This window comes from Capricornis sumatraensis, chromosome 8 (genome assembly GCF_032405125.1).
Source record: "Capricornis sumatraensis isolate serow.1 chromosome 8, serow.2, whole genome shotgun sequence".
In the NCBI taxonomy this organism is placed as follows: domain Eukaryota; kingdom Metazoa; phylum Chordata; class Mammalia; order Artiodactyla; family Bovidae; genus Capricornis; species Capricornis sumatraensis.
In genome coordinates this window covers 85,912,449-85,928,183 of record NC_091076.1, presented here as the reverse complement: position 1 = coordinate 85,928,183, position 15,735 = coordinate 85,912,449, and the positions used below count along the sequence as shown (strand labels likewise).

At 38.1% G+C, this 15,735-nt stretch overlaps 1 protein-coding gene across 5 annotated transcripts in view; it reads right to left on the bottom strand.

The window, feature by feature from the left end:
• The window catches only part of SPAG9 (sperm associated antigen 9), a 156,505-nt gene that overhangs the window by 52,311 nt on the left and 88,459 nt on the right, over positions 1-15,735 (bottom strand). For 4 of the 5 annotated variants that reach the window (XM_068977191.1, XM_068977187.1, XM_068977190.1 and 1 more), the window contains 2 exons: positions 3,313-3,520; positions 2,655-2,754 (listed from right to left, as the gene is read on the bottom strand). In XM_068977191.1, the coding sequence (XP_068833292.1) occupies positions 2,655-2,754; positions 3,313-3,520 (308 nt within the window). Of the gene's footprint in view, positions 1-2,654; positions 2,755-3,312; positions 3,521-8,698; positions 8,741-15,735 lie in introns of all 5 variants that reach the window. The other variant, XM_068977188.1, reaches the window with a different exon arrangement.

Below are 15,735 nucleotides of genomic sequence, written 5' to 3'. Positions count from 1 at the left end.
TGTAGTGCTAAAGAAGACTCTTGAGAATCCTGTGAACTGTAAGGAGATCAAATCAGTCAATCCTAAAGGAAATCAACCCTGAATATTCACTGGAAGGGACTGATGCTGAAGCTGAAGCTCCAATACTTTGGCTACCTGATGTGCAGAGCCAATTCACTGAAAAAGACCCTGATGCTGGGAAAGACAGAAGGCAGGAGAAGAGGGGGTGACAAAGGATGAGATGGTTGGATGGCATCACTGACTCAACGCACATGAGTTTAAGCAAGCTCCAGGAGATGGTGAAGGACAGGTCCATGGGGTCGCAGAGTGTCAGACGTGACTAAGCAACCAAACAACAACAACAACAACAGATGACATAGTGCCCAGGAAACAGAACAGAGGAGAGACATGAAAAGAATTCCCAGCAAGAAAATGAGAGCAAATTCCAGGACCAGAGCAAACACAATAAAGTCTACCATTGGAGAATGGAAATAGATGCTGCCAAGAAACTGGTTTTATATTTGGCCATTTGAGAATGTTTACATTTATGATTTGTTGGGTATCTGTCAGTGAATAGTGATAGGTATGTAGAAACCTAAGCAAAAGAAATAAAACAAAAACAAAAAAACCCTGAGGCTTTATTAAAAATTAAAGAAAATCAAAGTTGTAAAAGAAAGGAAATGTAATCATGGCATAATCTGTGAGTAGGCTGTTGTTAGTATTTATATAATCATAATGATACAGTGAATCTTAATTTAAATGAAACTGAAATATATTGGGAGAATGAAAGGAAAGATGATGGTTTAAACAGCTATGTCCTTGTCCTCTTTCACTATAAAGTCAATAGCTAATAATGCAGCCTTTTTTAAACCCGTGGTCCTAATTTGATCCACAGAATTCAGAAAATGATGAGTGACTATTTGCTCTATTTTTTCAGAGAGAATACATAGCTAGTACTGTTCCAGACACACAGGAGTATAGTTAATTCACTATACAAATGGGGTGCTGTAGGGCATTAGGACTTGATTTTCTCACAGAATCCCAACTGAAGAAGAGAGAGACCAAAGAATAGCACATGAAGATGTGATTCAGATACCTAAAGATAAATACGCAAAGTGACACGAGCGGTGGTAAGAGATATCCTCTTGAGAATGGAAATGAAGGGTCAGTAGGGGCAAGGGGCTACTACTGCCCGTCATACTTTGTATTACCATTTGACCTTAATACTGCATACATACATTGAAAAAAAATGTGTTAGTTGCTTAGTAGTGTGCAATTCTTTGCAGTCCAATGGACTATAGCCTGCCAGGCTACGCTGTCCATGGAATTCTCCAGACAAAAATACTGGAATGGGTAGCCATTCCCTTCCCCAGGGGATCTTCCCGACTCAGGGTCTGAACCCAGGTCTCCTGCAAGGCAGAAAGATTATTTACCATCCGAGCAACCAGGGAAGTATTTTGTTATTACCATTTAACCTTAATACTGTATACATGCTTTACTCTAATAAAAATATGTTTTTGATTTTTAAAAAGAGGTTCAAAATGATAAGTGGGCACAAGTATTAATAAGTAGGTTTAGGAGAGGATGGAAAAGCAAATTTCACTTTTTATACACTGCATCGTTTAATTTCTTAAATAAACAATAAAGAAAAAAATATTTCAATAGGGCACAGCCTTTGAAATCAAAGTCTTAAACTGAATGCTAGTTCCACCGCTTATTAGTCTGGACAAAGTAGTATACAACTCTGAGCTTCTTTATATGTGAAGGGAAGGACATCTGTCTCCTAAGGTTATAATTAAGATAAAATTATATGATGGTAACAATAATGTTCAGTTCAGTTCGGTTCAGTCGCTCAGTCGTGTTCAACTCTCTGCTAACCTTTATTGAACTGGGCACTCTGCCAATGATTTAACATATATTGATTCATTTACTCCTTACAATCATCTAAGGTATTATCATAATTCTCTTTCATGGATATAGAAACGTACTTCAGATTCAAATCCAGGTCAGGATTAGAATGCATATAGTCTTATCCTAGGGTTTTCCTGATAGCTCAGAAGGTAAAAAAATCTGCCTGCAATGCAGGAGACCTGGGTTTCATCCCTGGGTTGGGAAGATCCCCTGGAGAAGGGAACAGCTACCCACTCCAGTATTCTGGCTTGGAGAATTTCAATTCAGACGACCTTCATTAAGATGATACATACCATTCTCCTCTAATCACTAAAAGCCTCCCCATGTAAAATGATACTAAAATGAGACTAATTTCTTGCAGTAATGAAGCCATTATAGTTTTGAAGGGAATACATTCTCTTCTTCCTGATTTGGAGGAAGAAATAGGTTTTTTCAAATCATACTTTCCCCACTTTTGCTTTTATGTTTTCCCAAGTTCCACAAACCATGGAATATTTCTTTATGGAATACTCCTTCACTGTCTTTTTTCCCCATCCTTCTGCATGCTTCTAGTCCCTGACGCTACAAAGGTAACAGTCCACAGAACATGTAAATTATGTACAAGGTCTGGCTTCAAAAAGAGAAAACTTAAATACAACATCAACATTTCTTCAGCAAAACATCTGAATGCACTTTATCTGGTCAGAGACTGGGGAACAGCAATGTGCTTAGGAGAGATGGGAAACGGAAAGAAGTAAGATATCCCAATTAGACCTGAACAGTACCTTGAGCCTTTATATCCACTGAGATCTTTGTCCATATCCAACTCAGGAGTGGATTCAATGATTGCCTGAACTTCTGACTTCTCTTCATTTTCAGCAGAACCTTAGAAAAGGACAAGATAACAAAAATAACGCATATAACACATACAGCCCCTGACATGAAAATTGTTTCTGTAGTTGTAAATACATCATTTGATCACAAAAATTTTTAGAGAGCTGAGAAACACAAGGTTAGACAGACAATAGGTCATATATTCAATTAACAGTCAATATGGAAATTTAAAAAAAAATCAACGAAAGTTTTCATTTGTGTTGCTTTAGACACAATGCACTGTACACCAGGCCAGAACTCAGTATTTTCATTTTATTTAAGGGGTGAAATACAAAGAGATTAAGGACAGAGACTAATGACCTATGGCAGGGAACAGATAAAGAATGTCCTCCTGCCTTTCAGGCTTTCCAAACCCCAGCCACTCTCTACCCACGCCATTTTTAATCTCTAAAACTTAACTTATTCATCACATCTTTTAGGCTTATTTACAACTGAGTACAATTTTATGAATCTGCAGCAGCGACAACCCCGGAGATGTCCCTTCTCACATTTGCATTATTTGCATTCACCGAATACTCTGCCAGTATAGCAAAAACTAAGGTTACTTACCTGTTGATATGTTTCTAGTTTCTTGGACTACTTGTACTTCAATATGCTTGCTTATCTCTGACTTATCTGGTGTATCTGCAGCCTTCACAATTCCTTCATTCTCCTCATGTAAGGGAGTATCGCTAGGTATCGCTGCCACATCTGAAGCAGTTGTTGACGCTGGAGTGGTAGCTTTAGACCCTCCCTGGCTAACATCAGAAAGTTCATCCTACAAATATAATTAGGGAAAACATTTTGATGAGTATTTTATTTAAATGGCCTTTTAAATAGGTTAAGAAACTTGAGAGAAAATTCTGTTAAAAACTAGTAAGTCACTTATTAGCAAAGGTAATCAACAAATAATCTCTGTAGTTTGTTTTCAAGTAACTGGGTACTAGTTAAGTAATAATATTTTTCCAGACATATGTTGAAATTCTTCTAAATAGAAAAAGTATAGATAAAGGAGGACTGGTAGTATTATCAATAAAAGTATACACTAATGTCATCATCAGAGTTTATAATGGCAGTTCTAATTTGCACAATCATTTGATAATGAAGACTTGTCTCAAAACACTTGAAGATGTACTATGTGGCTGTTGTTACTGTTCGGTAGCTCAGTCATGTCCAGCTCTTTGTGACCCCATGGACTGCAGCACTCCAGGCTTCCCTGTCCTTCACCATCTCCCAGAGTTTGCTCAAATTCATGTCCATTAAGTTGGTGATACTATCTAATCTTCTCATCCTCTGTTGCCCTCTTCTCCTGCCCTCCATCTTTCCCAGCATCAGTGTCTTTTCCAATGAGTCAGCTCTTAGAATCAGGAGGCTAAAGTATTGAAGCTCCAGCTTCAGCATCAGTCCTTCCAATGAATATTCAGGGCTCATTTCCTTCAGATTGCCTGGTTTGATCTCCTTGCAGTCCAAGGGACTCTGAAGAGTCTTCTCTAGCACCGCAACTGGAAAGCATCAATTCATATTCATGCTCAGCCTTCTTTATGGTCCAACTCTAAGGTCACATCCGTACATGACTACTAAAAAAACCATAGCTTTGACTATTCAGACCTTTGCTGGCAAAGGGATGTCTCTGCTATTCAATATGCTGTCTAGGCTTGTAGAGCAACTGTCTTTTAATTTCATGGCTGCAGTCACCATCCACACTGATTCTGAAGCCCAAGAAAATAAAATCTGTGACTGCTTCCACTTCTTCCCCTTCTATTTGTCATGAAGTGATGGGACCAGATGCCATGATCTTAGATTTTTGAATGTTGAGTTTTAAGCCAGCTTTTTTACTCCTCTTTTATCCTCAGCAAGAGGCTCTTTAGTTCCTCTTCACTTTCTGCCATTAGAGTGGTATCATCTGCATATCTGAAGTTGTTTATATTTCTTGATTCTAGCTTCTGTTTCCTCCTGCCCAGCATTTCACATGATGCACTCTGCATGTAAGTTAAATAAGCAGAATGACAATATCTGAGCAGTCAATTGTTCCCAATTTTGAACCAGTCAGTTGTTCCGTATCTGGTTCTGTTTCTTCTTGACCCATATAGTGGTTTCTCAGGAGGCAGGTAATATAGCCTGGTACTCCTATCAGTAGAAGAATTTTCCACACCTGTGATCCACACAGTCAAAAGCTTTAGCATAGTCAGTGAAGCAGAAGTAGATGTTTTTCTGGAACTCCCTTGCTTTCTCCATGATCTAACAAATATTAGCAATTTGATCTCTGGTACTTCTCCCTCTTGGAAATAGTTTGTACACTTGGAAGTTCTTGGTTCAAGTACTGCTGAAGCCTAGCTTTAAAGATTTTGAGCATAACTTTGCTATTATATGAAATGAGCCCAATTGTGTGGTAGTTATGCAGGTGACACCACCCTAATGGCAGAAAACAAAGAGCAATTAAAGAGCCTCTTGATGAAGGTGAAAGACCAGAGTGAAAAAGCTGGCTTAAAACCCAACATTCAAAAAACTAAGTTCACGGCATCCGGTCCCATCACTTCATGACAAATAGATGGGGAAAAAATGGAAACAGTGACAGACTTTATTTTCTTGGGTTCAAACAATCACTGTGGGACTGAGACTGCAGCCATGAAATTAAAAGATGCTTGCTCCTTGGAAGAAAAGTTATGACAAACCTAGACAGCATATTAAAACACAGTCATCACTTTGCCAACAAAGGTCTGTATGGTCAAAGCTATGGTTTTTCCAGCAGTCATGTATGGATGTGAGAGTTGAACCATCAAGAAGGCTGATGCCAAAGAATTGATGCTTTCAAACTGCGGTGCTGGAGAAGATTCTTGAGAGTCCCTTGGACTGCAAGGAAATCAAACCAGTCAATCCTAAAGAACATCAACCCTGAATATTCAGTGGAAGGAAAGATGCAGAAGCTGAAGTGTCAATATTTTGGCCATGTGATGCAAAGAACCGACTCACTGGAAAAGATCCTGATGCCGGGAAAGATTGAGGGCAGGAAGAGAAAGGGGTATCAGAGTATGAGATGGCTGGATGCCACCACAGACTGCACAGACTTGAGTATGAGCAAACTCCTAGAGATAGGGAAGGACAGGGAAGCGTGGCATGCTGCAGTCCACGAGGTCACAAAGTGTCAGACATGACTGAGCGACTGAACAATAAACAAATGGAATGAAAAGTCTCTGCCACAGTGTTTGACTGAAGGCACAGTATTTTTTTCTCCTATGGAAGAAATTATGAAATTTCATCACTAACAATGCATCCATCTAAAGATAGAAGGAAGAAAGACAATCCTAAATATTAGCCTGTTGTTAAATATAAAATGTATCACTGGTCAACAGTAAGTCCATAAGACTCCAGGTACAAAATGAGGAAAAATTTTTACTAGGACCTAAATGGAACCTGGAAGCATTGATATGAATTATTTAATATGAAGCTGTAGGGGAGTTGCATGCTATTGTTTTATATTCAATCTGTGACATCAAGAGACCTCTAATTCCTATTTCATGTTGCTCTATGTCAGGCTGTACTGTTTCAGCTACCAATTTTGACTACAAATGCTGCTTTATCTATCTGAAGACCACCAGCCTAACAATTTGAATGACCTGACGTCATTAAGATGTCCTCTTCAATGACACACGTAGGTGCCATAAGCGGAGACTTACTGGGTGGTCAAGTCTCTTTCTAATAAATGTACTTGTTTTGTAACCCCACTCAAAGTCTTTCAATCTTCAAGAAACTCTATTACAGGCTTTCAAGTCACTAAACAATGCCCACAAAACTAAGGAACCTGACTTGGGGTTCCAGTGCTGTAACTACAAGTGCTGTGCAAGATAACAAGTCCTGGTTAGATGTGAAGAAACTAGGACCCCTGTGTACTGCTGGTGGGGTGATATGATGGTGCAACTGCTATGGAAAACAGTGTAACATTTCCTTATAAAATTAAAAATAGAACCACCATATGATCCAGCACTACCCCTCCTGCTTATAAAACCAAAAGATCTGGAGACAGGGATTCAAAGAGATATTTACACACTCATGTTCACAGCAGAACTATTCATAGTAATCAACAAGTGGAAGTGACCCGAATGTCCAACGAGGGATGAAATGTATAAACAAAATGTGGTGTATAAATATATATATATATATGCATGTATATATATGTATACACACACACACACAACAGAATATTATTCAGCTTTAAAATGGAAGGAAATCCTGTGATTTCCTTGATACAACATGGATGAATCTTGAGGACATTATTTCATTAAGTGAAATAAGCCAATCACAAAAAAACAGATAGAATACGATTTCACTTACATGAGGTATCTAAAGTGGTCACATTCATAGAAACACTCAGTAGAGTGGTAGCTGACAGTGCTGAGGGGAGGGACCAAAAGAGCAGTTTAATGGGTACACAGCTTCAGATGTGCACGATAAAAAAGCTCTAGCAATCTGTTTCACAACAATATGACTAGTCTTAACACTACTGTAGTGTATAGTTAAAATGGTTACAGTAGTAAACTTTGCTTTTTTTTTTTTTTAATCACACATACAAAAAAAGAGAATGGGGAAAAAAAGAGAGAATAGGTGGCATTAATTTTAGCTTCCTTGAGATACCATGGTGAAAACAGTCTGGTCTTTGTGCTATTTTTCTACTGGTTTTAGATATCAGGCTAGAAGGCTATACATCTTTACAAAATACTTTCAACTGTTCTATTCATCAATGCCTCACATACCCAGTACTGTACAGAATATACATGTCACATATTATCTGCCATTGTCCCATTGCTAGTTATATTCAGAGAGACTATAAAGTAAGTTCACAACTATAAAAATAAATCAGTCAATTAAGGACAATTTAGAAATGTTCTAATATAGTTAGTGTTTTCTTACGTAGCTTGCCTGATTTCATCTGAAATAAGCTAAAAAAGAGGGCAAGTAACTCTGCTATATACACCTGTCTTTAGTGTCAAAGATTTTAAGCTTAATCTAAGTAAAAGACAAACAGAATCACAAAATTCTGTGTATACATGTATTTTCTAGAGAGCTTCATAACTTTAATCTGATTCCTAGAGGAATCCGTGACCCAAAGAAACACTGAGAATCACTGAGATGACATAAGTCTAGCTCTAAGTTATACTACAGGTTCAAAAAAATTTAGCTTATTAAAACAGAGGCATAGATGACCTACTTCTGAAGATATTTCTGAAAATGATACTGGTTCCACCGTTATGAACCAGGTGATGGCCTTACCCTGGTTAACCCTGATCTAGTGGGTAGGACACAGTCTTATTTTGTCCTTATATCCCCAGTGCCTAGCACATCAAGCCTGACATGAAGTATGGTGCCCCGATAGGCGCTAAACAAATCTGTTTAACTAGAGAGGCAGCCCATGGTAAAATGACTTACTAGGCTGTCTCTAGGATACTTTTAAGTTGTGTACATTCTGCCCTGAGGATGGTACTTGTGCAAACATAGAAGTCTTCTTACCCAGAGCTGTATAAAGAGAAATAAGCTGAACTTCCATAGGATTTACTTATTCTTTTCTCTCCTTTAGAGATTACAGTAAAGCCCCAGCAACCACCATAGAAGAAATAATTTTTTTTTCATTTCAGTGGGTTTCCTTGGTGGCTCAGCTGGTAAAAAAAAAAAATCCGCCTGCAATACAGGAGACCTGGGTTTGATCCCTGCGGGGGAAGATCCCCTGGAAAAGGAAAAGGCTACCCACTCCAGTATTCTGGCCTGAACAATTCCATAGACTGTATAGTCCACGGGGTCACAAAGAATCAGACATGACTGAGCGACTTTCACTCACTCAGTGAATAACATCAGTAGTCTTCCAAACTGAGCACTTGATATCTTGAGAGCGGCAGTTGAGGAAGTAACCAAAAGTTAATCACTTTCAATCTACTTTTTGCAAAATGTTTGGAAAGCCCATTCTCACCTCCTGTTCTATAGCCTTCAGAGGTTCAGGGCTACTTCTGACCTGGGAATAGGGAAAGATTATAAAAGAGAAAAAAAATTCATGTATTTACTAGGTGTCAGCATATGTCTAAGTATCTTTGGCTTATGCTACCTCTCAGGATAACAAGGTCCATCTCTATTTTCTACTTTGTTCAAATGAGGGTTTGGGGGTTTTGTTTTGACTTAAAATCACCTCCTTTAAGTCTCTATTTTAAGCCATATCATGACTCAAAAGCCACCACCTGGGTCTTATCTTACCCTATACTTTGTCAATAAGCAGTTTATCACTTACCCGTTTTTTCTATTCATAAGGGCTTCCCTGGTGGCTCAGCAGTAAAGAATCTGCCTGCCAGTGCAGGACAGACTGATGGGGAAGATCCCACATGCCCCAGAGCACCTAAGCCCAAGCCACAACTACTGAACCTGTGCGCTAGAGTCCATGCTCTGCAACAGAAGAAGCCATCGCAACGAGAAGCCCACACACCATGACTAGCCCCTGCTTGCTGCAACTAAAGCAAAGCCCACACAGCAACGAAGACCCTGCTGAACTGAAGCAAAAGTCACTCAGTTGTGTGGGACTCTTTGTGACCCCATGGACTACACAGTCCATGGAATTCTCCTGGCCATAATAGTGGAGTGGGTATAAGTTCCCTTCTCCAGGGGATCTTCCCAACTCAGGGATAGAACCCAGGTCTCCTGCACTGCAGGCGGATTCTTTACCAGCTGAGCCACCAGGGAAGCCCAAGAATACTGGGGTGGGTAGCCTATTCCTTCTCCAGCGGACTGTCCCAACCCAGGAATCGAACCAGGGTCTCCTGCACTTCAGGTGGATTCTTTACCAGCTGAGCTACCAGGGAATCCCCAAAAAAGAGAAATCTTCCTGAAATTTATCCTAATCATCTTGAGTAATTAATGTAGTAAATATTCCAATTTAGCGTACTTGGAAATGCTAAACACACTCTTCTTCCCCCTGCCTCACCCCCTATCAATTCTGAAACTGACAGAGAACACTAATAATTAAAGGGTGACCAAGATTCAAATCCTTTCTCAAAAAACATGTATTTACTCATATTCTCTACTTGCACATTTGCCCTCTTTGAGACAACAGTGTTTCTCTTAAACAGAAAGCAACTTCAAGTTTTAAATATTCTTAGTCTGGAAATCCATCAGTCTTTTTGAAAGCCTAAAATATAGCTGTGCTGCACTCTCTTAGTTCCCACCCAAAAAAGTACAGATGAACAAGAAAAGATTCACTTTTTTTCTAAATGAAACATAACTGACTTACAACATTATATTAGTTTCATGTGTATAATACAATGGTTTGGTATTTTTAGGCATTAGAAAATGACCACCAAGTCTAAGTACCAACTGTTGCCATACAAAGTTACTGCAATATTATTGACTGTATTCCCTGCTATCCATGACATCCCTTTGACTTCTTTATTCTATGACTGTAGCTTTGTACCTCCCTCACCTATTTCACTCAGCTCCTCACACCCCACTCCCTTCCGGCAACTTCAATTTGTCCTCTGTACCTGTGAGTCTGCTTCTGTTTTATGTTTGTTCATTTTGCTTTGTGTTTTTAGGTTCCGCATATGAGAGCAATCACATGGTGTTTGTCTTTCACTGACTGATTTTTTCCACTTGGCGTAATACCCTCTAGGTCCATCCATGTTATCAAAACTGGGAAGATTTTTTATAAGGTTGGATGATATTCCATTTAATATACCACAGCATGATTCACTTTGTACAAACCAGACTGCATCTCCTTTAATATCTGTTTACACGAGCTTTGATTTTGGATTCTCATCTTTAACTCTTCTCAACTAACATTTCATCAAAAGCTAGGTAAATAACTCTCTAAATAAAAACAAAAAGATTGTGAATATGTATTTCAAAATGGAAAACAAAAAGCTGCAGGAAATACTTAAAAGAGTATAAACTCATTTATCATACAAAGACATATATGAGTATGTATTATCTATGTGCAGTATGGACTTCCCTCATAGGTCAGTGGGTAAAGAATCCACCTGCAATCCAGGAGACCCCAGTTTGATTCCTGGGTTGGGAAGATCTCCTGGAGAAGGGATAGGCTCCTCACGCCCATATTTTTGGGCTTCCTTTGTGGCTCAGCTGGTAAAGAATCTGACCGCAATGCGGGAGACCTGGGTTTGATCCCTGGGTTGGGAAGATACCCTGGAGAAGGGAAAGGCTACCCACTCCAGTATAATCCATGGGGTCACAAAGAGTTGGACACGACTGAGCAACTTTTACTTTCACTTTTCATGTACATATGTGAAGAAAGGAGCATGAAGAATATACCAACTGAGGATACACCAATAACTGAGGTGAAGGAATGGAGTTTACAGTCTTTACTCTAGATTCTATATTATTTGATTGTGAAACCTTATTAATATAACCTTAATAAAATATGTGATCTCAGATCAACTTTACATTTCTAGCATCTGGCATTGTTTATGACCCAGTAGGTATCAAAGTTTTTTAATGTAAAAAGCAAAGTAACTTTTCTTCAACAGAAAATACTTAAAGCTATTTTTCCTAAGAGTTTGTTTAAACATTAAATATCAATAGTAATAAAAATGCATGTGCCAATTACTTCAAAAGAAGTCACATTAGAAATATAAGCTTTAAATATAATAATTTTTAACAGTGTTATTTTTAACCAACCAAATTTTACCAGTTTTCATTCTCAACATACACAAGCATCTTGGTCAACATACAACATAATAAATATGCCAAAAAGAGGGGGAGAAAAATCCTATTATTAACACCCAATAAAAAAGAACTAATCTACTGCATATTTTCTAAGCAAGAGTTTAAAAGGGCCTTCCCTTTTAAGTATGAATCTTATAATTTTGTCAGTATACCTCAATAAAAATGAATGAATGAATGGCAAAGTACCAAAATATTAAGAAGAGTAAATCTTAATTCAGTTTTCCCTTTAAACCCCCATTGTCAGCTGTGGATGATTTCTGAAGTTATCAAATAAGGATATACTTGAGTGGGTAAGTTGGTAAATAACAAGTAAAGTTATAGGACTTCCCTGGTGGTGCAGTAGTTAAGAATCTGCCTCCCACTGCAGGGGCCACGGGTTTGATCCCTACTATGGGACGATTCCACATGCCATAGGGAAACTTAAGTCCATGCACCACAACTACTGAGCCCACATTCTAGAGCCCGTGTTGCAACTACGGAGCCTCCATGCTCTACAGCCACTGATCCGCAACTAGAGAAGCCACGGCAACGAGAAGCCTGTGCACTACCATGCCTGCCACAACTACAGAAAGCCAGGGCAGCAACAAAGACCCGGCGCAGCTAAAAGTAATAAATGTGTATCATTATTTAATATTATTCAATTATTGGTGGATGTATTTTGAGACTTATAAATAAGTCTCAATTATTAAATAAGTCTTAATTTGAGAATTATTAAATAACAATTATTTAATATTAATATGAAATAATATTTCTTATGCTCTGTCCCAAGCAAACCATAAAATATTACAAAATATAATCCATTTTTTTTTGCATCCCAGCATATATTTTGAAAGCTTTTACACTGATACCAAAGACAGGCAAAGACACTACAAGAAAATTACAAATATCCTTTACAACTACTGACATAGAAGTATTGAACGAAACACGAGCAAACCAAAGCAGTACATTAAAAGGTTTATACACTATGATCAAATGGGATTTAATCTTGGAATTTTAAAATAGGTCAACAGATAAAAATTAATCAATGTGATATATCACCTTAATAGAATGAAGGGGAAAAAAAACCAAATCATCTCGATTGATGCAATAACAGAATGACGAAATTTCACATCTTTTCACAATAAAAACACTTAATGAACAAGAAACAGAAAGAAACTCACTATGCTGAAAGCCATATATGAAAAACCCACGGCTAAAAACATACTCAGTGGTGAAAGACTAAGTTTCCCCTTTGAATTAGGAACAATGTCCACTTTTGCCACTTCTAGTAAATATTATATTAGAGCTTCTAGGCAGAGCAAATAGACAAGAAGAAGAAACAGGCGTTCAGACTAGAAAAGAAGAAGTAAAATTATCTCTATTCACTGACAACATGATCTTATATCGAGAAAACCCTGAAGATTACACACACAAAGTTAAAGCTAATAAATGAATTCAGCAAAGTTCCAAGATACAAAATCAACACACAAAAATCAGTTGCAACGAACAATCCAAGAAGATAATTAAGAAAACAACTCCATTTACACTAGCATAAAAAGAATAAAATACTTAAGAATAAATGTAACCCTTAATCAAAGTCTCAATGGTGATGAGGCTTTGAAACGGGAGAGGTGGTGTTTATACAACATTGAGAATGCTCTGAATGCCACCTGACTATGCACTTTAACATGGTTAATCACGTTTTGTCCAGGTAATACCCAGCTTGCTTGCTTTCTCTTTTCCTCCCAACATTTTACTTTTAGAATTTTTCAGTGAACACCCACATACTCATCACCTAGTTTCTACCCATTAGCATTTCACTATTCTATTCTTTACTACTCTTTACCACATAACTACCCATCTTTCTACCAGTCCAAGATGCATTTCAAAGACACTGTCATCATCAATACACTTCACCCCTAAACATCTCAGCACACATGTCATCAACTAGAGCTCAGTATCTGTTTTACATATTTTTGAGTTAAACTTACATAAAATGCACAAATTATAAGTGTATTTTGCTGAGTGTTGACAAATGCATCCATCTGTCTGACCCAACCCCCTATCAAGATACAGTACATTACCATCATCCTAGATATTTCCCTCAGGCCCTTTCTTAGTCAGTCCCACTCACATCCCACCTGAGACAACTACTGTTCTAATTTTGTCCTGACCATACATTCATTTTCCGTTATATAAAACTTCATAGAGTTGGTACCACAGAACATGTATTCTTTTCTCTAAGACTTCTGTCATTCAGCATGATGTCTTTGAGAACTGCTTCTCTTTTAGACCTCCAATTTTGTAATTCAGAGCTAGGAGGATGCTCTCAGACCAATTAAAAAAAAAAAGCAGAAATTGAGCAATTCACAAGACATATAAAGGGAAAGGGAGAAAAAAAGTAAAGTGAATTGTGATTCATATGGTACTTGTGGGGAAAAAAAAGATGTAAGCTTTTATATGCTTAAAATAACTCAGGAAGGACACAAGAAACTGGTTACAGAAGTTGCCTCGAGGGAGGGGAAAGACACTAAAGGAGAGATTTTTTTGGTTAAAAAAAATTGAAGCATAATACCCGTACAAATAAGTTCACGTATCACAAGTGTACAGCTCAGTTTTCACAAACTGAATACATCTGAGTAACCTGCACTTAGAACAGGAATCAGAATCTTGTCAGCACCCTAAAAACAAAAAAGATAACCCTCTATCACAGTTCTTTTGGGGGGCTATGCTGGGTCTTCAGTGCAGTGTGGGCTTTCTCCAGCTGTGGCGTGTCGGGGCCACCCTCTAGCTGCCATGCTCAGCCCTCTCGCTGCAGTGGCCTCCCTTGTTGTGGGGCACGGGCTTCAGGGCACACAGGCTTCAGTAGTTGCGGCTCCTGGGCTCTAGAGCACAAGCCCAGTGGTTGCGGGCTTAGTTGCTCCAAAGCATGTGGGATCTTCCTGGCTCAGGGATGGAACCTGTGTCTCTTGCATTGGGAGGCAGATCCTTTACTACTGAGCCACCAGGAAGCCCGCTTCTGTTGTTTATACTCTGGTTTTTGGCCATGAGGCATGTGGGATCTTCTGACATTTTAACTGTGGCTTGGTGTGGGTCTCTTTGGGACATCTTGTTTGGGTCTCACTGCTTTCTGGACTTGGCTGTCTGGTTTCTTTGCCAGATTAAGAGACTTATTAAATAAGTTTTAATAAGCAATAATTTAATAACATTAAATAAGCCTCAATTATTAATAAATGTCTTAATTTGAGTATTAATTATTTACTATTAATAATAATAATAATCCCCAAGCAAAACATAAAATATTATAAAAAATAATCCATTTTTCTTAAAACTCAATTTTTATTTTACTCTACTGTAAATACTAATATAAAAATCCAAAGGAAGTAATGTATAATATAAACCAATGGAAAAACCCAACATAAGGATCAAAGGAAGAAAGGGCCTAGAAGCAATCACATTCCAATCCATAAGCACATTTAGTGCCTAGATCTTGGTTCCTGAATATTTTCTCCAATAAATAGAACCAGGGTTTCTCTGAGAAGCAGGCAATTGTACAGCAGGTACGGGGAAAATACAAGAGCCTGGAGCATCTGGTGGTGTCAGGAAGGAAGGACTCAGAAGAGTATGGGCATAAAGGGTATTAGGATGACTCCTAAAAGAGCTCCTGATGTCCTAAGCTGAAACAATTTGAGCAACAAAATAAATACAGTAAGTACCCTACACACAAAACTGCAAGTTTCAAACTTGCAAAAATGAGAACGTGCATTCTATCAATGTCAAGTATGAGTGAAACTGTGAGTCTCCTACTGCTGATGATCTCTCAGCTCTACCATCTCCCATCTTCTCTCCCTCCTCTAGTTAGCAACTCTTCTTGCCTGTTGTACTACTATACTTTTAAAGGTACTGTACTGTAAGATTAAAAAGTTTTCTTTATTTTCTGCTTGTTTTTATTTGTGTGAAAAGTATTATAAACCTGTTATAGCACAGTACTATTTGACTGGTTGTGTTAGGTAACTAGACTAACTTTGTCAGACTTACAAATTGGACTTAGGAACGTGCTCTGAAAATGGAACTTGTTCGTATGTACGGGACTTACCATAACAGTGTTGGATAACCTACAGAAAAAAACAATATCTATTAGTTCAAACAAGGAAAGAAAGAAGAGAGGGAATGAGTAGCTCTCCCTTCCCAAAGAATTCCAGTTAATAAATGCAGAATGAAGAAAATAGAAAATAAGCATTAGAATACCACAATGATGATTACTGTAGCTAAGATTCACTGATGGGTACTAAAATCAGTAAA